The following is a 23,666-nucleotide window of genomic DNA, read 5'->3' as shown; positions in this document are numbered from 1 at the left end:
GAGAAGGTTGTTGTTGTTGTCATTGGACGTTACAGTGACGCGTGCGTTAGCAGGTGATTAAGAGGCTGGTTTTTTTTTGTGTGTCAAGTTGCGCACCTCAGTGAAGGTGAAGGTCATAGTCTCTACGAGATTACTCAGACAATTTTTGGTTTAAACATTTGAAATCTTACATAAAGTGTATTCACACGTAGGGCAAGTTATGAACAGTACGTAGGGCCTGAGCAAAGCCAGGCTGAACTGCTAGTAATATAATAAATATGAAATCTGCATGAATCAAAATATATTGAAGCGTATTTTACAACCGGGCAATGCTGGGCAGCTTGCTAGTACATATATATGTAAATAAATCAATTTTTACATATCAAAAACCAGAATTAATTTTGTTAGGTTGTTTTTTGATTGTTTTAATTTGTTACCGGATTTTACTAAGCCAATATCGAGTGGATGCCATCAAATCATACACAAAGTCTTTATAGGGCTATGAAGTAACAACCCATTAATCATTTCATAGATTAAAATAAAATTAACGAAGTAGAAAGTTCTTGATTTTCATGGCAGATTCATAAATCATTTCTGGTTTGAATTAAGGTGACTTGTTGAATCCATATTTATTATATTCGTAAACGGGGAGAAGGGCATAAAAGCAAAACATTTTAAAATGTCAATTTTGTTTTTAAATATTTGGAAATATATAAAATTGTCCCCCCCCCCCGTCACCGTTTTTTTTTTTTTTTTTTTTTTTAACTGAACGATCATCGCTTATCAAGGCCCGGTTTAGGGAAGGGGGTACACTCTAATAGAAGAGTTAAAGGTATCAATTGGACAATGGGTACCACAACACAAGGATTGGGCAGAAGATTTGGTTATCAAGGAGGATGGATCAACAAGTATTTGAAGTAAGACAAAGTTGATGGAAAATATATATTAGAATTCTACCGTTTAAGTAGATATCACTGTTTATATAATTCTCTATCTGTATAAGAGCCAAGTGCGTCCAAGGATGGAGTGTGGTTGTCACATCTGGGCAGGAGCTGCTAGAAAGAGCCCACCCTGTTTTGACAGAGTTCAGAATAGACTTTGTAGCCTAGTAGGAGATGTCCTTTTCTCTTCCTTGCAACCTCTTTCCCACAGAAGAGATATGGTGAACATGTTTCTACTTTACCCTTATTTTCATGGCAAGTGCCCATCTGACCTCCACATGAAAAACACTTATCTAGCTGAAACCACTATCACTAATTTCCCCCACTCTTTATTTGTGCCTAAACCTAAACAGACTCCATGAACAAAGCTTCTTTCTTAGAACTGCACACCTGTGGAACTCTTCCATTTGCCTGCTTTCCAGCTGATTACAATAGGGTGATCTTCAAGTTTAACATAAACAAGTTCTTGACGAGTCATGCCCTTAAGTAATCCAATTTACTGAATTTCCGCTACTAATGATTACTACGACGTCTCATTGACTACTGTATACTCATTAATCCTTATCTCCGAGTAGCCTCTGGGCCTTGATAAGTAGTGATTCCTTTGTATATAAGAAAAAATATATGCCATATTTTGTTCCACAGAGGTATGCTTTAGGAAAATAAAAAAAAAAAATTAAAAAAATTAGTCAAGGATGCTGAAAGGGAAATATTGCCAGATGTGATATTAGATCTAAGACGATCTGGCTCTTATACAGGTAGAAAACTACATTGAGGTACCTTCCGGAGAGATAGAATGATCCAACCATTTTTCTAGTAACTTTAGCAATAGATTTGATGCAAGTTTTCCACTTCCAATCTTAAGTCAGACCAGTGAGCTTTTTTTAAGGAGAAAGTTATTTCGACTAGGGAGAAATGAGAATCAAAGCATGGTAAAAAGAGAGAAGGTTGATAAAAATTAACAAGCTACTTCTCGCCTTCCATTTACCACATGCTCCAAGTCTAAAGAGAAAGTCAAAAGATCTTTGTTATCAGTGCTCTTCAATGTGTTGCCATAGATAGTTTGCATATTCGGAAGATCATTTAGAATGGATACCTGATATGAGTTTTGGACATCTGCCCATCAACAACTAGCCCCCACTTATTCCCCCTTCCTCCCATTTAAAACATTCACGTACAGGTGAAAAGTGTGCACATTGTCAAGCAGAATAAGACATCCGTGCTCCGTTGTCAAATACTTCAGAATATTATTCACCTGCCTCCTCATCAGACCGAATGTGATAAGCTAGAGTCTGCACCAATGACGTAATCAAAAAAAATGTGTATGCGAGTTCGTTCCCTATAGATTCCAAAACAGCTGTGTCGATTTATTTTTGTTTTAAATTTCGAACACGGAAGTGTTAAACACTAGGTTTTGTATCGGAATACCTTCAATAAGTATCGAAAATCGAAGAAATTACATAACAGTCCAATTTTGATTGACGAACGAGTGATTTTATAGATTTCGATGACGAAGGTATGAGAAGTGTGGAACATTCGTTAATCCTCGTTCAATTTCGGATCTCTCTGCTAATGAAAACTGAAATGACTTTTTCTAGGAAAAAAAAAAAAACGTGAAAATTTGAAAATACGTAATGCATCTACGACGCCATTTTTTTTTCTTTTTTCGAAACGGACATTAAAATTCTAAAGCGTTTATAAGTGAAATTTATGCGTTTTTTAAATGCCGATGTTATGTGCAAAGTTTTAGTGGGAATTGAGTAAAAATAGGTAATTTAGATTTAAATGTAAGCTTAATACTGTACCAGGCTACTCTCATACGAAATTGTTATATATTATATATAAATACGCTTGAAAATAAATGACGCCATAAAGGATGCAAAGCAAAATCCAATTTGGGCTTCAATATTTTAGTTACTTCTTGTGCAAGAGGTTAGACAAAGTCAAGTGTGATTTTGAAAAGTCAGAACACTAGAATTGGTGCGCTCTAGGCTACAAACAAACCAAGAAAGCCTGAGCAGCCACTAGCTATTCCCCGGTAGGGACACCTCAGACACTAACTTATTAGCAATAGACGAATCTCTTCTCAAAGACATCTTAAGACTAACAAAACACAAACCAAAAGAAAAAAAAACAAAAAAACAATGATCCACCCTCTGTTGGACTAATTGTCGAGGACGTATCTTCAATTGGTATGAACACATCTACTCGTGTTTCAGCAGTAGTTTTTTTTTCTCTATCAGTGTCACTCCTCATAAAATTCCTAGCTCACAGATTTCAACATGACGGAAATTCGTCACAACGAACAAAGAAATATTGAAGGAAAAAAAAAAAAAAAAAAAAAAATGAACTTTACCATCCTCTTAAAAAATATTTTGGGAATGTCAAACATCGTGAAAAAAATAAAATAAATAAAATTTTTCTATACGTGTTGTCCGGGAGTATTACCTTTTTTGTTTTCAAAATTAAATTTAATTATTACATTGTTAGATCATTAAATTAGTGTTATGGTAAAATTAATGGATCTAAAGCTTTCAAAATTTTCTATTCGACAAGTGAAATGCTTCCAAATTATCTTCTAGTGACTTTTGGCCTTGATAAATTGTGGCAAAAAATCCTTCCAAATTTCGGAGAAATTCATTTTTTTTTTTTTTTTTTTTTTTTTTTTTTAAATCAAATGGATGAATTCTCATGAAATTAATTTTGAAATAAAAAAAAATGCTTGTTTCTGTACTTTACGCTATTGCTTTAATTTGAATTAGATAAACAGTAAAAAAAAATGTCATTTAAAGGGGGAAAAACATGAAAAGTCTTTAATATAGAAATGAAGCGAAATAGAACAGATAAATTTAGACTAAATTAAATTTTCATTTCGAGGTCTGGTAGTTTTACAGGATGGGATTGGTTAACCTTTGAAATTTGAAAGACGTAAATCTAAGCTACTGATGTAATATCTGTTGTTCTCAACACCCCACCCACCCCACCACCCATTAAAATCGACATTGTGTCTAACTTTGCCCTCGAGTGCAGAGAACTAAATAAAATACATATATATTTATTTTTATTTTCAGCCGTAGGAATTTTTGAGAACGAATACTAATGGAGTAGGAGGGGAGCTGTGATTCATTTCTTTTTGTGTCAGGGTCGAATACACCCCCTTCCTTCCGGAAGTAGAAGACGTTCGAAACGTTATCGATTTATCAATCGATATTGACGACGAACAAGAACGATCACAGAAAAGTAATCAGCATTAGTATGAATTGTTAGATATTTAGGTGCTTATGGACTTATGTTACCGTGTTATTTATTTCAAGTAGTATTTTCATATTAAACTTAAGTTTCACGATATCTTTTTATTAAATTGTTAAGTGGAAGTTACAAAACATCCTCATGTTAAGAATGGCTTTCTAAATAACATTATTTCAGCGCGATAACAAGTGCACGAGTACCGATATTTATTATATTCACTGAGGTGATGCAACATATATTAAAATAAAAAATTGTAATAAATATAGTATTTTTAATATGAAATAAAATTTCACGAAAAATAAAAATCGGCAATTTAAATAAAATTGAAAAATTTAATAAGAATGGTTTAAGCCGAAATAAAAGGGGAAGAGAGAGGGAAGATAGATAAATGGAAAAATCTAGAAAAGGAGATGTAAAAAGAAAAAGGAATAATAGCGGAAGAGAGGAAGGTAAGTAGGAGGAGGATAGAGGATAGGTAGGAAGGTGAGGAGGATGGAGGATAGGTAGGAGGGTGAGGAGGATAGGTAGGGGAAGAAGGATGAGAAAAAGAAAAAGGGAAAAAGAGGATGGAGAATAAGAAACGGAGGTAGGGGAGAAAAGGAAGGAGGATAAGTAGGGGGAAGATAAAATAGTAAAGATAAGAAAGGGAAGGCAGAAAATGAAGTTGAGAAAGGGATGGGAGGATGACGAGAAAGGGGAGAAGAGGATGGGAGGATGACGAGAAAGGGGAGAAGAGGATGGGAGGATGACGAGAAAGGGGAGAAGAGGATGGGAGGATGACGAGAAAGGGGAGAAGAGGATGGGAGGATGACGAGAAAGGGGAGAAGAGGATGGGAGGATGACGAGAAAGGGGAGAAGAGGATGGGAGGATGACGAGAAAGGGGAGAAGAGGATGGGAGGATGACGAGAAAGGGGAGAAGAGGATGGGAGGATGACGAGAAAGGGGAGAAGAGGATGGGAGGATGACGAGAAAGGGGAGAAGAGGATGGGAGGATGACGAGAAAGGGGAGAAGAGGATGGGAGGATGACGAGAAAGGGGAGAAGAGGATGGGAGGATGACGAGAAAGGGGAGAAGAGGATGGGAGGATGACGAGAAAGGGGAGAAGAGGATGGGAGGATGACGAGAAAGGGGAGAAGAGGATGGGAGGATGACGAGAAAGGGGAGAAGAGGATGGGAGGATGACGAGAAAGGGGAGAAGAGGATGGGAGGATGACGAGAAAGGGGAGAAGAGGATGGGAGGATGACGAGAAAGGGGAGAAGAGGATGGGAGGATGACGAGAAAGGGGAGAAGAGGATGGGAGGATGAGAAAGGGGAGAAGAGGATGGGAGGATGAGGAAGGGGAGAAGAGGATGGGAGGATGAGGAAGGGGAGAAGAGGATGGGAGGATGAGGAAGGGGAGAAGAGGATGGGAGGATGAGGAAGGGGAGAAGAGGATGGGAGGATAAGGAAAGGGAGAAGAGGATGGTAGGATAAGGAAAGGGAGAAGAGGATTGTAGGATAAGGAAAGGGAGAAGAGGATGGTAGGATAAGGAAAGGGAGAAGAGGATGGTAGGATAAGGAAAGGGAGAAGAGGATGGGAGGATAAGGAAAGGGAGAAGAGGATGGGAGGATAAGGAAAGGGAGAAGAGGATGGGAGGATAAGGAAAGGGAGAAGAGGATGGGAGGATAAGGGAAGGGAGAAGAGGATGGGAGGATAAGGGAAGGGAGAAGAGGATGGAGGATAAAGATGGGGGGAAGAGGATGGAGGATAAAGATGGGGGGAAGAGGATGGAGGATAAAGATGGGGGGAAGAGGATGGAGGATAAAGATGGGGGGAAGAGGATGGAGGATAAAGATGGGGGGAAGAGGATGGAGGATAAAGATGGGGGAAGAGGATGGAGGATAAAGATGGGGGGAAGAGGATGGAGGATAAGGATGGGGGGAAGAGGATGGAGGATAAAGATGGGGGGAAGAGGATGGAGGATAAAGATGGGGGGAAGAGGATGGAGTATAAAGACGGGGGGGAAGAGGATGGAGAATAAAGACAGGGGAAGAGGATGTAGGATAAAGATGGGGGGGGAAGAGGATGTAGGATAAAGATGGGGGGGGGAAGATGATGGAGGATAAAGATGGGGCGAAGAGGATGGAGGATAAAGATGGGGCGGAAGAGGATGGAGGATAAAGATGGGGCGGAAGAGGATGGAGGATAAAGATGGGGCGGAAGAGGATGGAGGATAAAGATGGGGCGGAAGAGGATGGAGGATAAAGATGGGGCGGAAGAGGATGGAGGATAAAGATGGGGCGGAAGAGGATGGAGGATAAAGATGGGGCGGAAGAGGATGGAGGATAAAGATGGGGGGAAGAGGATGGAGGATAAAGATGGGGGGAAGAGGATGGAGGATAAAGATGGGGGGGAAGAGGATGGAGGATAAAGATGGGGGGGGAAAAAGGATGGAGGATAAAGATGGGGGGGAAGAGGATGGAGGATAAAGATGGGGGGGGAAGAGGATGGAGGATAAAGATGGGGGGGGAAGAGGATGGAGGATAAAGATGGGGGGGGAAGAGGATGGAGGATAAAGAGGGGGGGGGAAGAGGATGGAGGATAAAGATGGGGGGAAGAGGATGGAGGATAAAGATGGGGGGGAAGAGGATGGAGGATAAAGATGGGGGGGAAGAGGATGGAGGATAAAGATGGGGGGGAAGAGGATGGAGGATAAAGATGGGGAAGAGGATGGAGGATAAAGATGGGGGGAAGAGGATGGAGGATAAAGATGGGGGGGAAGAGGATGGAGGATAAAGATGGGGGGAAGAGGATGGAGGATAAAGATGGGGGGAAGAGGATGGAGGATAAAGATGGGGGGAAGAGGATGGAGGATAAAGATGGGGGGAAGAGGATGGAGGATAAAGATGGGGGGAAGAGGATGGAGGATAAAGATGGGGGGAAGAGGATGGAGGATAAAGATGGGGGGAAGAGGATGGAGGATAAAGATGGGTGGAAGAGGATGGAGGATAAAGACGGGGAAGGGGTGGAGGATAAAGACGGGGAAGGGGTGGAGGATAAAGACGGGGAAGGGTGGAGGATAAAGACGGGGAAGAGGATGGAGAATAATAGTGGGAAGGTAGAAAAGGAGGAAGAAGAGATAAGAGTATATAGAGGATAAGTTGAGGCGAGGGAGAAGAGGAAAAAGGATAAGTTGAGGTGAGAAGATGAAGGAGGAAGGGAAGAGAAGGGAAGGAAAGGGGGGAAGTAGAGAAGGAAAGAGAAAAAAAGATAAAGTGTAGAGGGGAAGGGAAATAAAGAGAATTTCATGTTTGAAAATTCTAAATGGTCAAAAAATATTCACGAAAACATTTTGGAATTTCCAAATATTTAACTCTCTTAAAGACATAATCGACCCTTTCCCTTATTCTCATCTATAGGAAATTCCTAAAGATTTTCATAAATCATAAATATATTGACCCACAGAGTAACGGACGGAAGATCTTGTCTTAAAAAAAAAAATTAAAAAAATAAATGATCACTTATTATCGGTATTAATATTGGACGCTCAATATTTTATATTATTAATATCGCCTAGCTAAGATAGCTTTACTTTTGAAAAAAACAAAAAAAAAAAAACAAGCGTCAGTTTATAACGGATTTTCGTTCCTTTAAATAAAAAGATGATTTTGTGTTATATTTTCTTTGTATAAATAAATAAAAAAAATTTAAATCGACATTAAGGAAATATCTAAAACGAGAAATAAAACTCCGAGAAAATCCGTAAACGAGCTTTCCTTATAATTCGGCCATTAAGAATTTGCTTGCTACTACAACTGATACATTTCAAGTAGTCTCCATTGATTTTTATTACGTTTTAAATATACTGTTTAACCATAAGGAAGTACTTTCTCTTTGAAAATTAAAAGGATTCAATTAGTAACTTAAAATAAACCTAAAAATAACAGCAAATCTTACCTTCAGATTTTAATTTAGTCAGCACGAAGATGAGATAATTATTAAAATCTGGATAGGTGTTCAATTCTTCGAGTTTCTGAACAGCTGTTAAGGAATTATGTTCAACAGACAAAAAAAAAAAAAAAAAAAAGAAAAAATAACTAGGTTAAACATTATAAGGAGAAATTATTAGTCTTAAAATAAACCTTCCTAAAACGAAATAAAGGGATTTTTAAAAGTAAATTATTCAACAGTCTCTAATTAAATAAGAGATTAAAAACGGAAAGAAAGTGTCGAACATAGAATAAAACACGTGGGGTGTCATTTCCACATTCATTACTTAAGAAAAAAAAATCTTTTTTTAAGACAAAAATAATTACATAGTTTTCAGAAAATAATGTTTTTTTAAGGATACTTGTTGAACTGCTCGCTGTGTAGCTGTGTCAGGAGATTGAGATTCTTTCAATAGCTGTAAAATTTGGCGAAGTCCGGCCTCTTCTGGAGACCACGCCATTTTTCCTTGTAGTTGCAACACTTACACACAACGAAAATGAACGATATACTTCTTGCAATATTATATGTTTTAAATAACGCAAGTTTTTTTGTTGCTATTAATATATTTAGCTTAGTTTTTAAAAACAAACATAGCTTTAGTTTTTTAAATTAAAAAAAAAACGTTTTTATTCCATTATATTAATATTAATATCGGAATCTTCCGGGGATTGCCACAACAAGCACGAAACGAATGATTTGATTGGTTAAACATAAACTATAGAATTATGAGAACATTTTCATGTCTATATCCATATATAACTATTTTGAAATGTTTTCTTCGACTGGTTTATGAAATTATTTACAGAATCACATAATAATATTTACATAATCATGACTTAAATAATAAATGAATATTTTAAAACGTTATATCGATTTCAAATTTTCCTATAGATTTCTAACTGACCAATCAGAAGAATCGTTTTAGGCGGCCATTCTCAATTTGCTCATTACTATTAATCTATTCCCCCAGAAAAAAGAAACATATTTCATAGCCCTGTTTATTTATTTTATTTTTGACATTAATTCATCCAATGCAATAAAAAGACAAATATTCGCGTGGAACTCTAGAAAAATCATTTACTGCTAATACTGCCTCGTTAAAATCTAGTAACGAGTTCAGCCGAAACGAGACTACACAAAATTAAACTCGAGTTCCTGAGAGAAAAAAAAAACAGCAATTTATTTATATCACGTTCCTTATATAATTAGAATTACATTGTTGTATTATTTGTAAATTGTTGCTCTTAGTTTTTTTTTGTTTTGTTTTATAAAAAAGTGACAATTTAGAAACAGAAAAATACTTTAGTATTAAATTTTACTTCCGGTTACTGCATTGTAGCTAGCTATACAATGACTAGACAGAAATGATTCCAATTTTGTTATCTTCGTATTCAGATAATATGAAAGGAGAAATTTGCAAAATATTTATAATATAATTCATGATAAACTGTTATTCAAACAGTAGAAATCAACCTAAATTAAAAAAAAAAAAAGAATACAAAACTGCAGAAAAATCTTTGTAATGTACGACGTACGTACTCGTTCGTCACAGAACGAAAATGTCATATTCCAAAAAATCGCGTAAATTGATGAAGTAGTTTTATTTTTATAAACAAAATTTTAAACGATTTAAAGCTATTAATGTGAAATTGGTACCATACAAGGCTGATCTCGCAAGTTTGTATTATTGTGGACATCTGCCCTTGTTTGTTTTTTGTTTGTTTGTTTTTTTAAGATGGCGACGTGAAACAGTTCCTTTTTGCTTACTCATAAAATTTGATTTACGGGGATGTTTTGCAATCCGCATAAATTCGAAAAAGTAATTTAAAAAATTCACATCTATAACAAATAAATGTTATGAAAGACAAGAGAAGTTATTCTTCCACCTAGTTTTAGTTACTTTAAAACGTTTATTCAGTTTGAAAAAAAAAAAAAAACATATAGTGTTGAGCGTTAAATGGGAACCAGAAGAATGACTATTAGGTATCCCCCAAAACAATGTGAAAAACGGAGCGCATGTTCCCGTGACGTCAAACTTGTGTTAACTGTACGAACTATGAAAAAGCAGAAGCGACTTAATGATTTTTTAAAACCTTTGTTTATCTTCTTCAAACTGCAATTAATAATTAATCTTTGTTATAATTTTGTTAGGTTTTAAGATTTACACAGTTTAATGATTAATAATATTATAAACATTTGTATATTAAATATGAAATACGGTTTTATTTAATGTTCTTTTGGTTAACTACGGGCTTCCATATTTTGTTCGGTAAAAAGAGACGAACAAAATATGAGGGGGGCTACAAAATGCTTAATATTTGTGCAATAATATTTTCAAATCTGTTTTAATCTGGCGATAAAATGGGTGACAAGAGCCATGTTTATGTAAAAACTTAATATTTAAAAAAAAAAAAGTTAAACACAATTAATTAAAAATCTATGTTGTAACGAAACATTTTGAAATAATGGAATTTTCATTTTTTTTAAATTAATTAATGTTTACGAAGTTTCTTTTTTTCTGGCAATTCAACTAATTATAGTATACATTAATTCGAAAAAATGTTATTTAAAAAAATAATAATAATAATATTAAATTTATATCATTTTTTTAATAGCAACTTCAAGGTAAATTTTTGTTCAATACGTGAATTTAAACTTTTAATAAATAAATATTTTTTACTTATTTGAACTCTTATGTTTCATAATAAATAGAAATTTGGATAGATTTAAATATATTTTGTTCGAAAAAATAAATAGGGGGGGGGCACGCACTAAAAAATATTTCCCCTCATATATTTTACGGAAACTGCATTTTATATGTAATTTCATTCTAAAATGGATAAGTATCGAAAATTTCACAAAAATTTGACCATTAGTTGATTTTTGCCAGATTTATTAAACACGGGTATGTTTTCACGTTCGGAATGTCTACTACATGGGAACGTTATTTTAAAGCGCCAATTATGTAAACACGATTTTCGTCTTGCAATTTTATTATTTTCGTTTGAGGAAAAAAACTTTTTAAAATTATTACTGGTTTATTTTGCCCTTCTTTTAAATGGTACAAAAGTTATATTGATAATATTAATTTATGATAAAGTTACATCGTGTTACATATAGGGTGGGGTAATTCTGTAGTGAATTTTGGCAGCCCCTAATGACCATGAATGGATATCTAAATATTTGAAGTCTTGAAAATAACTTAAAAATAGAAAAAAAAAAAAAAAATACTGTAAAAAATCTACCCAATATATGTCATGGTAATATATATTGGGTGGGTTTATAACAGTAGTTTGTATATTTTTTATTTTTAAGTCATTATCAAAACTTTAAATATTAGGTGCCAAGTTCCGGCCATTTTTCTTGAAAATTTTTGAAAAAAAAAAAAAAAAATCTGAGGTGTTCTAATTGAAACAGAAGATAACATATTTTGTAGTTGTCATTATCAAAAAGGTTACTGAGAATGAAATCGTAAACGTCTTTTCCTAACGGAGAAAAGTGTAGAACATAATATTTAATGTCAAAAATTTTCTTCTTGCCGGAGTTAAAATCAGCACGTCCTTCACAAACAAGTGAAACTCGAAAACTGAGGAAAACGAGCAAAAGCCCTTCCTCCCACCGACCACACTTGACAGGGCAAGAGGAGATGACCACTGGAAGGAAATGATGATGATAATAATGTTGATGATAATAATGATGATGATGCCAGGTCAAGAAGTGTAGGCATTCTACTTAACAAAGGCAAAAAAAAGGGATGAACCCAACCCTGCTTCCTAGCACGACTTGATGGCTGCTAGGATTAAAAAAATAAAATTCTCAAAAAGGGGGGGTAAATATTTTCTGAAAAATGAAAACCTTTGACAAATCTAGCAAAACTTAATTTCCACTAATTGTCTTCAAAAACTGTTTCCATTAATAATTAATATTCTACCCTATCATTTTTGTAATTTTTGATATTTTTATTACTGCGACATAACAATTTAGTAGATACCATTGGTTTCACTTGAAATTCTATACTTCAATTGTCAAATTTTCCTACAATAATGAAGAAGAATTGGCAAATCCTTATGATGTATGTAATCGTAATGGAAAGAAAATAGCATACACAAAAAATCACATATATTGATCAAAGTAGTTTTATTGACTCTTCTTCATTATAATAGTGAAATCCGATAGTCAAAAAAAATGAATTTTTATTTTTAAAAAAATGCTATCTACTTACTTTTTATATCAATTTCACCTAAAAGCAATGTTATTTAATTGTCATGTCGCAATTAGTTAAATGTTCCTGCATTATTACATAAAATATGTATTTTGAAGAATCTATGATTGTGATATCCACCATTAATTTAAACAAAACGAATTGCAGTTATTCTGCCGCCTTCATGCTGTTTGTTTATGTATAAACTTGAAATTTATTTCAAAAACTATTTTCATTAATAATTACATTTCTATCTTATCGTTTTTTGTAATTTTTTGATGTGTTACTTAATTTGACATGACAAGGTGTTTGAGTTTTTTTTTGTTTTGGTTGTCTCCTACTTCTTCCCCTTCTCTTTTTTCTGAAATGAATGATGCGTGGGATCTGTTCGAAACAAATACTGCCCATGCAAGAAAATTCATTGTCTTTTATGCCCCTTGAGGATTGCACATATGCAAATGAGTATGAGCCTTGCTTTGTGTCCAGTTGTGGTACAGTCAACATGCCAATCACCTCATCATGCTTTGTCTATACTACTCCCCTGACCCCTAATCACAACATGTGCAAGGTCACGTTGGTAATCTCCGGTGTGTGCTTCATCGCATGAGTGGTTCTGAGATTTGGTGTCATCTTGGCCAGATAGTGTGATATGCTCAGGGTTATCTGAAATTTCATCATATGTTCTGCCAGATGGGATGGTATTCATCTGGGTTCCTAAGATTTCTCCATTTTGTTTTGTCTGTTGGCCAGGTAGAGTAATAAACCCAGTGTAATCTGAAATTTCATCATCTGCTCTACCAGACAGCTGACATTATTCTGGCATTGAACATTCTTCATATGGTACAGGATACCATCAATAATAATGGCTTGCAGGCTAATTACTTCTATTACCATTCCTTCTTGGAACTTGAATGTGTATCGCTACTTGACCCATACTGTGTTGTCTTGGTACTGGTTTTGTGTCGAGGCCAGTGATGTGAGTACTTTGTCAATATTCTTTATCCTAACCTTATATCTGTAAATCCTGTTGACAGATGCAGTCAATGATGATTCATCATCTTTGGGCATGATGTTGTATGAATACACTGCTTCTTGAATGGAGCACCTCTTTCTAGCTGTAATTTGTTTAATACTGCAGTGGCATCATTCTGCAATGCCATTGCCTGCTGGGACATAGGCACACTGAAACCGCTGGTCGTTCAGTTTAAAGTAATCCATAACAGATTGCATTTTTCCTTCTGTTGTGAATCCAAGTTTGAAATTTGGAATTTTAATTTTCCTGAATGTGTTCAGGCATGGTGTATACAGGTGTCTGATTGTGTTGCATAAGGGATTTCATATTAGGGAAACGGTGCTGATGAGGAGGAGATGGAAAAGAGAAGTGACATTTATAACATTTTACAGTCTGTGGTTTCTTATAACATATCTTGTAGGAGAGTTGAGGGAGGGTGATCAGTTCTTATATCACAAGAGGAGGCGACAACTCATTACTTAGATGGAGAGGGTGACACATTACTTAGATGAGTTATACACAATGTTCATTAAAAGATGAGTGAAAACAAAGTTCATTAATAACGATGATTTCACATTGCCTTCAATTTGGTAGAATGATGACACAAAGATGACAGTTACAAAAATATGAGATGTTTTTTATTCAATTTGACCGGTCAAAATGATGATCACATCCAGGAATTCAAAGTTGTTTCTACATGTTTAATGTTCTAACCCTTCGCTTCTAAAGGTGGAACCTCCTCATGTCAGCTCTGTCTCCGTTCAACTCTGTCTCTGTCCGACTCTGTCTCCTATTGTCGTCTCCAACTCTCTCTAACTCATCTTCGACTCTAGCTCCTATATTGAGAATTCATTTCTGCCATGACATCATACGTGTGTGCAAAAACGTGATCGACCCACATGGCCTGAATATGCGTGGTTCGGACATGTCTCCACCATCTCTGCAGACAAAGAATTCTCACTAATCTATTTTTCGACCTAACCTATTTTTCAACATATTTAACTTTCATTGTTCTTTATTTTCTCTGACCTTATTTTAATTCAGTTTTCATAAAAAGAATTGAACAATTAAAATTCCTTTTCCAACAACATCTCTAAACTATTTCATGTGAAACTGAACAATGCCAAATTCCTTTCTGAATCTATTTCTGAACCTTGCATACAAAGTTTGAATCTCGGTCTATCTAATGTTTTTCTTGTTTTGCTTGTAACAGTTGATCAACTGTTTTATTTGCCACTCAGCCGACCACTTCCATGTCGCAGTCCAATGTTCCTTAGTTGGGTTGAACACAACATTGAAATTGGGTCATTCTATTTTTTACTGGTAACTTCATTCAGGAAATTGACGTTTATTTATATGAACACAATTCAACAGATAGATGATGTCAAGTCTGAGCTGGAGATCAAACCCCAATAGATCTCCATCCATGGCCACCATCTCTACCAAAACACGGATCCTTTTATCTACCTGCAGATTGACTGTGGTCACTTCCCAGCTGATCATGCTCTTTGCATCAACATTCAGCACCTCTGGTTGGTGTCCATTCAGTAGATCATAAACTGAACTCCTCATAAGAAATTGTGTACACCCTGAGTTAATCAAGACATCTTGACGGAAGCTTCCTTTCTAGGGCAATTTCTTTTGACATATCTAAGGCGTTTGATAGGGTATGGCATAAAGGTCAACTATAAGATTTCCAACTATGATATAGTTGGAAATGTCTTCTCAATTATTAAATCATTTCTCTCTGATAGGTTCATAAGAGTAGTGGTTGATGGGCAAAAATCAGAAGCTCACAGTATTAATGCTGAAGCCTCTCAGGGATTCATTCTGGGCCTAACTCTCTTCCTGATCTATATCAATGAGCTCCCAAATCACATGCAAAATCATTCGTAGGCATTTATGCTGACGACACTATGGCAAGACATCAAGGCTATAAATGACCAAGATCTGTCTGATTCTCTCTCCTCTGATCATGAGCATGTGGTACAATGGGGAAAATTGTGGCTGGTTAATTTTAATGCATCTAAAACCAAGCTTCTATCTTTCCATCATTAACGCTCTGATACCTATCTGGCATTAATTGAAATGAATGGCTCTCGTCTTGGGAAAGTTCCATGTTCTGACAAGCTTCTGTATCTGACTGTTCCTCCTGATCTGAGATGAAATATGTACATCTAGTCCGTTGCTAAGATCACTGGAAAAATGGTGGGATTCTTCTACCGCTCCAGTAGGTATCTCACTGCTGATACAATTCTCTACCTGTATAAGAGCCAGCTACGTCCAAGGATGGAGTACTATTGCCACATCTGGGCAGAAGCTGCTAGTAGCACTTACCTGCCTTGACAATTCAAAATAAACTTCGTAGCCTAGTGGGGGGGGGTCCTTTTCTCTTTCCTGCAACCTCTTTTTCACAGAAGAGATGCTGCAAGCCTGTCTCTGCTTTATTGTTATTTTCATGGCAAGTGCTCGTCTGAGCTCCAATTTATGGTCCCCCCCACCAAACTTTCACAAAAAAACACTCATCTAGTTGAAACCACTATCAATAATTTACCCTACTTTTTATCTGTGCTTAAACCTAAATGTAGATTCCATGAACAAAGCTTCTTTCTTCCTCTCTTCCATTCGCCTGCTTTCTAGCCGACTAGAATATGGTCGTCTTCAAGTTCAAGGTAAAAAAGTTCAATATGAGCTGTCCCCTTTAAGTAATCTAATTTATCAAATTTCCATGACTAACGATTACTACGATATTGTCCCAGTGACTACTGTACACTCATTAAGTAGCCTCCAGGCTTTGATAAGTAATGATTCCTATGTAAAAAAAAAAAAAAAAAAAATTCATCACTCCATTGACACACACACGTGTATAACTGACAGGTTGATGTTCATTTTATCTGGGGCTAGAGTGACACTCATATTTCACCCCTGTCTCTATTTTCTGGACATTTTGATGTGACATGGCCCTGTCTCAGTTGTTCAAACTGGCAGTGATTACCCAGATGATTGGGCCTGGAGCAATTAAAAGAATGCCGCAAGGACTTGGGTAAAAGCACTTTTTCTGTGACTGATCGGTTGACAGTGACAGCAACCCTTTCATTGTTCATGACAGCTCTTGCTTGATTGAGCATGCTTTCCATCTGAATGTGGTCAATGTCGGTAGATGCATGCAACAGCGCCTGGGTATGAGCAAAAAATACATGGAATATAAAATATAAATATGGACAATTCTTATAAATGAAGAATGAAAATGTGTAAGTATACTGCACTGTTACTTAAATCCTCTCTCCTGATCACTAACTAACCAACTGCTCTATTTCCTAAGTTGCCATTAAATCTAATCCATTGCACGAAACTTAGAGGGGTCCTAACTCTCAACCCTAAACCCTAATAGACTGACTTCTCATAAATCGATACACTTAAAGATTTCTTAGGCATGCTTCTAATTAATTATACTCTTATCCCAAAACTAAGCTTATAAGTAAATACTTACTAGCCATAGTCCTATACATAGATTAAAAGTGATCTGTAATCAACATCAACCCTTAATATCTTCTTTTGATAGGAGATAGTATTGCAATAATTTATGCACAAACTGAACCGGTACTCATCATAATACAAACTTCCGGATATTAAGAGAAAAGCGAAACCATCTTCCCTCGTTAGAAGTCTGAAGACAACATACTCAATGCCTAAAATTCCATGCATTCACATACACTGAAAACATGCCACTTATATTTAACTATACTTACAGAATATGTCATAACTTGTATCTTCCAGGTATACCTGTACTTAACTGCACTTCAAATCAAATGTTCTCTTGTATCTATATTGAGCATATATCTTATCTTTCAGTCGTATTAAATACTCAGTCTGGGCACCAAATTTAAATTTCTGATATTAAGTAGATCATACTTTTACATGTTATCCTATTCCTGAACTTACAAAACTATTCCATTTATTTATTTATTCATATTATCCTATTCCTGAACTTACAAAACTATATCTAACCATACATTAACTCGTCTCTCTCAAATCAATGCTGTTGCAAATTTAGTGCTTCCACTGCATGAATTCTTACCTATCCTGTTAACAATGAAAATGGAAAGCATAGTAATCACTTTGAGGAGTATAATTTTACAGTAGATGTTAACCTAAATAACCGCTTTTTCAGTAGATATTAATCTAAAAAAACGATTAATATTAACTACCCATGCAGGGTCGCAGAAATACCTGGATTAGGACCCAGGCACGGGGCAAACCCTCTCGATGCTGATAGACCCGTACATCTTCCCAGGTCATCCATCTAGAAGAAAAACTCTGACGCTAAACCTAGGGGAGGGAGGCCTCTTCAGTCCTGGACAATAACCTTCCTAGAGCTGGTGACTCAAACAAATCACCGGTTGGCAAACCTAAACTGCTTAAGGAGGAGATAGGCCCTGTCTATCGCCCGGCTCTCATACTCCTTCTTTGCCTATTAGCCAGGCGTAGAGGTGCTATCACAAGGACTTGTCAGAATCGCCCAGTGGTTGACCTTGTTTTCTGACAAGGGCAATGAACGCCATTTTTTCCCCGCTCCCGCCACATTCCATCCTCCTAAACTGGACACAGTGGGGGTGCTTCAATATCATATATGTCAGTGCAGTTGGACTCGGCTGGCTTTGCCTAATGGATTGAGAGTACCGGATTGACAGTTTCCTGGCTGCTGTTTCCGACTGATAGTACAGAAGCCCTAACTCTTTGGTAGTGCTTAGAGTGGCTGCTCCATCAACAGTTGTATAATATCGGGATGTTTGTAGTGCCATGTCGCACATGGAAAGGGACCCTGCACTCATACACGGTGAGCTTTCCTGAGGCCACAATCCTGTGGGTGAGGACAGCTGATGGTCTACTTGTGTTGCATGTCTGATATTCTGCACAACCACTTGTCCAGCACCCCTCACTCCCTCACCCTAACTGAAACTTTTAAATTAAATAAAATGAAATGACATCTCAAGCAGAAGTTACGTTTAAACCAGAACCAAACTCAAAGAAAAGCAACCTGCCTCCTCCCTTGAGGCTTGCATTTACAAATATCCATGGACTTAGATCTAAATTAGATGACGTTGAATCATTTCTCCTTGTAAACACCCCGGATATGTTAGTATTTCTCTACTGCTCTCCCTCAACCCAGGACTGTACCCTAATAAACAAAGTCTCTGACAGCATAGATATAGCACTCTCCCTCAATACTAGCGCATAAGTACATGTATTTGGTGACTTAAATGTCCACCACAGTAACTGGCTTGGATTCTCTAATTACACAGAAATAGCTGGTAGCACAACACATAGCTTTGCTATATTCCATTCCCTATCTCAGATGGTTACATTCCCAACACGTTTCCCAGACCAGCACGATCAACATGCCTCACTTCTAGATCTATTTTTGACAACAGTTCCCAATGATTGTACAACAAATGCCTACAGCCTACTCGAGAATGCTGATCATGCTGTGATAATGGTAGAAATCACCCTAAATTCTCATCCTAAAACTGAAGACCCACTACTCAAAACAACGAGGTATTACAAAAAGGCTGACTGGGAAGCCATCAGGGAACTCATCAGAGATGCCCCATGGCGAAATATCTTTTTTCTTCCAGCTGAACAGTGTGCAAATGAGACCATTGAATGGTTAAAAACTTCAATTGAAGCACATGTTCCCGCACGGAAATTCTATAGCAAGCCCCACTCTCCGCAATGGTTTACTTTTGCTTGTGCAGCTGCCATTGCTCAAAGGTAGCATGCATTCCGCAGATTCAACCGACATAAGTTCAGTTCAGACAGAAGTATATAGAAGCTAGAAGTAATTGTAAGAGAGTAATAGTGACAGCTAAGACAGAATCCACTGAAACCACCAGAAAACACATAGAAGCACAGAAATTAGGAACCCGTGATTTTTGGAAAATCTACAACAGTGTAGTAAATAATGGGCAGTCAACGATTCCCCCACTATCAAACAATCATGAGGTTGCTTGCATGACAACCGACAAGGCTAATCTGCTTACCAGCCAGTTTTCCTCAAACTCCACACTGGACTCGGCACACCACTCCCTCCTGGACTTTCTTTTGCAGACAGACGCCACACTAGACGATTTGAAAATCACCCCTTCTCAGGTACATGCTATCATAAAAAACCTAGACACCTCAAAAACATGTCGACCAGATTTCATCCCGGCTGTACTAATAAAAAATGTTCTGCTGAGGTTGCTCCAGTTCTCTCCAAACTGTACAATAAATGCCTTAACAAATCTTGCTTTCCCTGGAAAACTATTTCTGTGTTACCAGTCTTCAAGAATTCTGGTGAAAGAACTGACCCACTATATTATTGCCCCATTAGCCTCCTCCCGCTTTTCGCCAAAATATTTCAGTCCTTAGTTAATCAAGCCCTAGTCCAATACCTAACAACTGCTAAACTCCTGACCGACAAACAATATGGATTTGGGCAAGCCCGTTCAACAGCAGATATCTTAACTGTAGTCTCTGAACATTCAATGGACAAAACAGGGGAGGGTAGACCGATAGCCCTTGATATATCTAAGGCTTTTGACAGGGTATGGTACGATGGTCTTCTAAGGAAAATTAGATCATATGGTATCACTAGAAGAATGCATAATGTAATTAAATCCTTCTGTACGTGATGTTGCCAAGCTAATCAAAAACCTTGATTCCAGTAAAGCAACTGCCCCTGACGGTATTCCAATTATAGTACTCAAAACACTTCAACCAGAACTAGCACCCATACTTACAAAACTGTTACAACGTTGTCTTAAGGAGAACTGCTTCCCATCACCCTGGAAAATCTCATCAGTATGCCCTGTATTTAAGAATTCAGGTGATCGCTCATCCCACTCTCAGTACAGACCAGTAAGTCCCCTGTGCGTCATGAGTAAGTTGCCTGAATCTGTGTTAAATAGGGAAGTAATCAATCATCTCAGCAAAAATAACCTTCTTAGTGACGCACAATATGGTTTCCGTTCTGTTAGATCTACAGCAGATGTGCTTACAGTTATATCTCATAGGATTAACGAATCTCTCGACGGAGACAACCTTTCTAGGGCAATTGCTTTTGACATATCAAAGGCCTTTGATAGGGTATAGCATAAAGGTTTACTTCACAAGATCTCCAGCTATGGTATAGCTGGAAATGTCTTTTCAATTATTAAATCATTTCTCTCTGATAGGTTCATAAGAGTAGTAGTTGATGGGCAAAAATCAGAAGCTCACAGTATTAATGCCGGAGTCCCTCAGGGGTCCATCCTGGGCCCAAATCTTTTCCTGATTTACATTAATTATCTTCCAAATCACATCCTTACATCATTCGTAGGCATTTATGCTGACGACACTACCATCTATGGCAAGACATGAAGGCTATAAATGACCAAGGTCTGTCTGATTCTCTCTCCTCTGATCCTGAGTATGTGGTACGATGGGGAAAGGAGTGGCTGATTAATTTTAATGCATCTAAAACCAAGCTTCTCTCTTTACATCATTAGCGTTCTAATCCACATCTGGCATCAATTGAAATGAATGGCTCTTGTCTTGGGGTGGCCTTAAGTTTTGACAAGCTTCTGGGCTTGACCTTTACTCCTGATCTTAAATGGAACATGTACATCAAATCTGATCCTTCTATTGATCCAGTAGATATCTCACTGCTGATGCAATTTCTCTATCTATATAAGAGCCAGGTATGTCCAAGGATGGAATACTGTTGCCACATCTGGGCAGGAGCTGCTAGAAAGGACTTGTGCTCTCTTGATAGAGTTTAAAATAGAATTCGTAGCCTCGTAGGAGATGTCCTTTTTTCTTCACTGCAACCTCAATCTCACAGAAGAGATGTTGCAAATTTTCTCTGCTTTATCATTATTTTCATGGAAAGTGTTCGACTGAGCTTCAATCTATGGTACCTCCTCACCAAACTTTCACAAGAAACACTCGTCTAGCTGAAAACACTATCAATAATTCCCCCCACTCTTTATCTGTGCCTAAACCTAAATGTAGATTCCATGAACAAGGCTTCTTTCTTAGAACTGCATGCCTGTGGAATTGTCTTGGTTGTCTTCAAGTCCAACGTAAACAAGTTCTTGATTAGCCTTTCCACTTATTAACAAATTTACCAAATTTCCATTACTAACGATTACTATATTGTCCAATTGACTACTGTACACTCTTAACCCTTATCCTCGAGTGGTCTCTTTGCCTTGATAAGTGGTTATGCCTATGTAAAAAAAAACACATAATGTAATTAAATCCTTCAAAGGAAAATTAGATCATATGGTATCACTGGAAGAATATATAATGTAATTAAATCCTTCTTAAGTAAGAGAAAAATCCAAGTTGTCCTCGACAGTCGTACATCTAAACAATATGATATAAATGCGGGACGACCCCAGGGGTCTATCCTTGGACCTTTATTATTCCTGATATTCATAAATGATAATATTGTTTGATTGTTTGAGACGGGTATATTTGCCGATGACACCACTCTCTATAACAGGCATGAGGGAAAAAGAAATGAACACATATCTAAGGAAATGGCAGAAACATAAGAGGATGTCCTCCAATCTGTAATGGAATGGGGACAAAAATGGATGGTCACATTCAATGCTGCCAAGACTAAACTTGTTTCCTTCAATAAGTATAAGAAACCTTCTCTACCACCAATAGCAATGGCCAAAAACACATTACCTGAAAGTACTTCTTTTAAACTCCTCGGCCTAACGTTTACAGGGAACATGAACTGGAATAGATACATTGAGAGCATTGCCAAGGCTGCTGCAAAGATGGTGGGCTCTCTTTACCATGCTAGAAAATTACTTATGCCTGAAAATATCCTGTACCGCTATAAGGCCACCATTCGCCCATGTATGGAGTACTGTTGTCACATTTGGGCTGGTGCATCAGCTGCTTGTCTCTCACTCCTGGATATTCTATCTCCACTGGGATAATTTGATCACTTGGTTGTCTCAGTTAAGATAAAAACAAAATGTAATAAGTCCTTAAACGTACCTCTTCATTGTACAGTATATCAATACTCTATGGCTGACTGAGATAGCTTCTGTACATTTATACCTCTGCATTCCATGTTTAAAAAGAACATGTCCGCTATAGCCTTCTTTCCCTTCAAAATATGTTGAAATTTTTCGTCTGTGACTCTCATTATTTTTAATAAAAAAAACTTGTAGAAGTTCTCATGTAATGTAAGGGATTTTTTTTTCCTTCTTTATTCAAAAGGAAAGTGTATTTTTTCCGGAATACTGGAGACACAGCCGAAATTCTTACTTTTTCTTTATTTTTGTCGATCCAGTTAAAAATTTAATGTCTATAAAAAAAAAAATTCATGACCGTTCAACAGGAGAGAAATTGAAAAAAACTGATTAAAATGGGCAAAGGTACTTCCTTCCTCAAACATCCTCTCTCTCTCTCTCTCTCTCTCTCTCTCTCTCTCTCTCTTTCACACCTGGTTGACTACTATGGAGATAAGGATGGCAGATGAGTCGTACTAGCCATGCCACACAGAAGAAAAGGGGCGAATCCCCTACTCACATCCCTACATCACTTAAAGCCGAGAAGGTTAAAAAAATAAAATTCCCAAACTGTGTTATAGTATATCTTTTTTGTTGTCGCTTGGTCTTACTGGATTTCAGAATAAGAATTCATCTAGTCTGGTGGAGTTTCTAGCTACTTGATAACCATTTACAAGTTGTGGTTATGCTGGACGCATCGTTCTGCAAAGGAAAACAGAACCAAATTTCTTATATAAAGTAAGTGTTTTGTTTAACAGTTACATTCAGAGTTCCACAAGCACTCTTCTATAGGAGAAGAAATGCACACAATTTTATATAAAACATGTAATATCTGGACCAGCCAAGTCTGACACAAGGCTATTTTATTTTGTAGAATGGGGATGTTTTATGGATCTTCTGAAATCAATTTTCTTTTTCTGTTTTTTTTTATACAAAAGAAATTGTTTTGATATCACAACTGATCATGTTCCATACAACTTAGATATGAATTGACCACAGCAGAATCATGTTTTTCACTATTATCTCTTCCAAGTTGCCTATATCAAGAAATCAATCAAGAAAAAAAAATCATTAAATCATGGACAGACGATAATTAATATTTTTGTAGTGAAAGCAGAAACGTTAATCAGAGGACAAAAGAAGGTTCTTCCAATAATTTAATATTGTGCTAAGCATAATTTCTATGAATATTCATTTAATGTCTTCAACAGTTTGTTAGAAATATTTACTCGATTTGCCATTTTTTTTTTATA

General features: G+C 36.8%; 1 protein-coding gene across 4 annotated transcripts in view; it reads right to left on the bottom strand.

Moving 5' to 3' along the window:
* Nucleotides 1-8,706, bottom strand: part of LOC145279731 (transportin-1-like) — a 71,564-nt gene extending 62,858 nt beyond the window's left edge. For all 4 annotated transcript variants that reach the window (XR_013868437.1, XR_013868438.1, XM_080131025.1 and 1 more), the window contains exons 1-2: nucleotides 8,503-8,706; nucleotides 8,109-8,184 (exon numbers count right to left, since the gene is read on the bottom strand). Coding sequence is in view for 2 of the 4 variants with exons in the window: in XM_080131025.1 (XP_079987151.1) it covers nucleotides 8,109-8,184; nucleotides 8,503-8,601 (175 nt within the window). In the remaining 2 variants the exon portion in view is untranslated. The remainder of the gene's footprint in view (nucleotides 1-8,108; nucleotides 8,185-8,502) is intronic.
* Nucleotides 8,707-23,666: the final 14,960 nt, after the last annotated feature.

Source organism: Euprymna scolopes, chromosome 7, assembly GCF_053919585.1.
Source record: "Euprymna scolopes isolate OS-2025 chromosome 7, ASM5391958v1, whole genome shotgun sequence".
Lineage (NCBI taxonomy): Eukaryota > Metazoa > Mollusca > Cephalopoda > Sepiida > Sepiolidae > Euprymna > Euprymna scolopes.
Note: the sequence above shows the minus strand (reverse complement) of the source record. Positions and strands in the feature narration are given on the sequence as shown.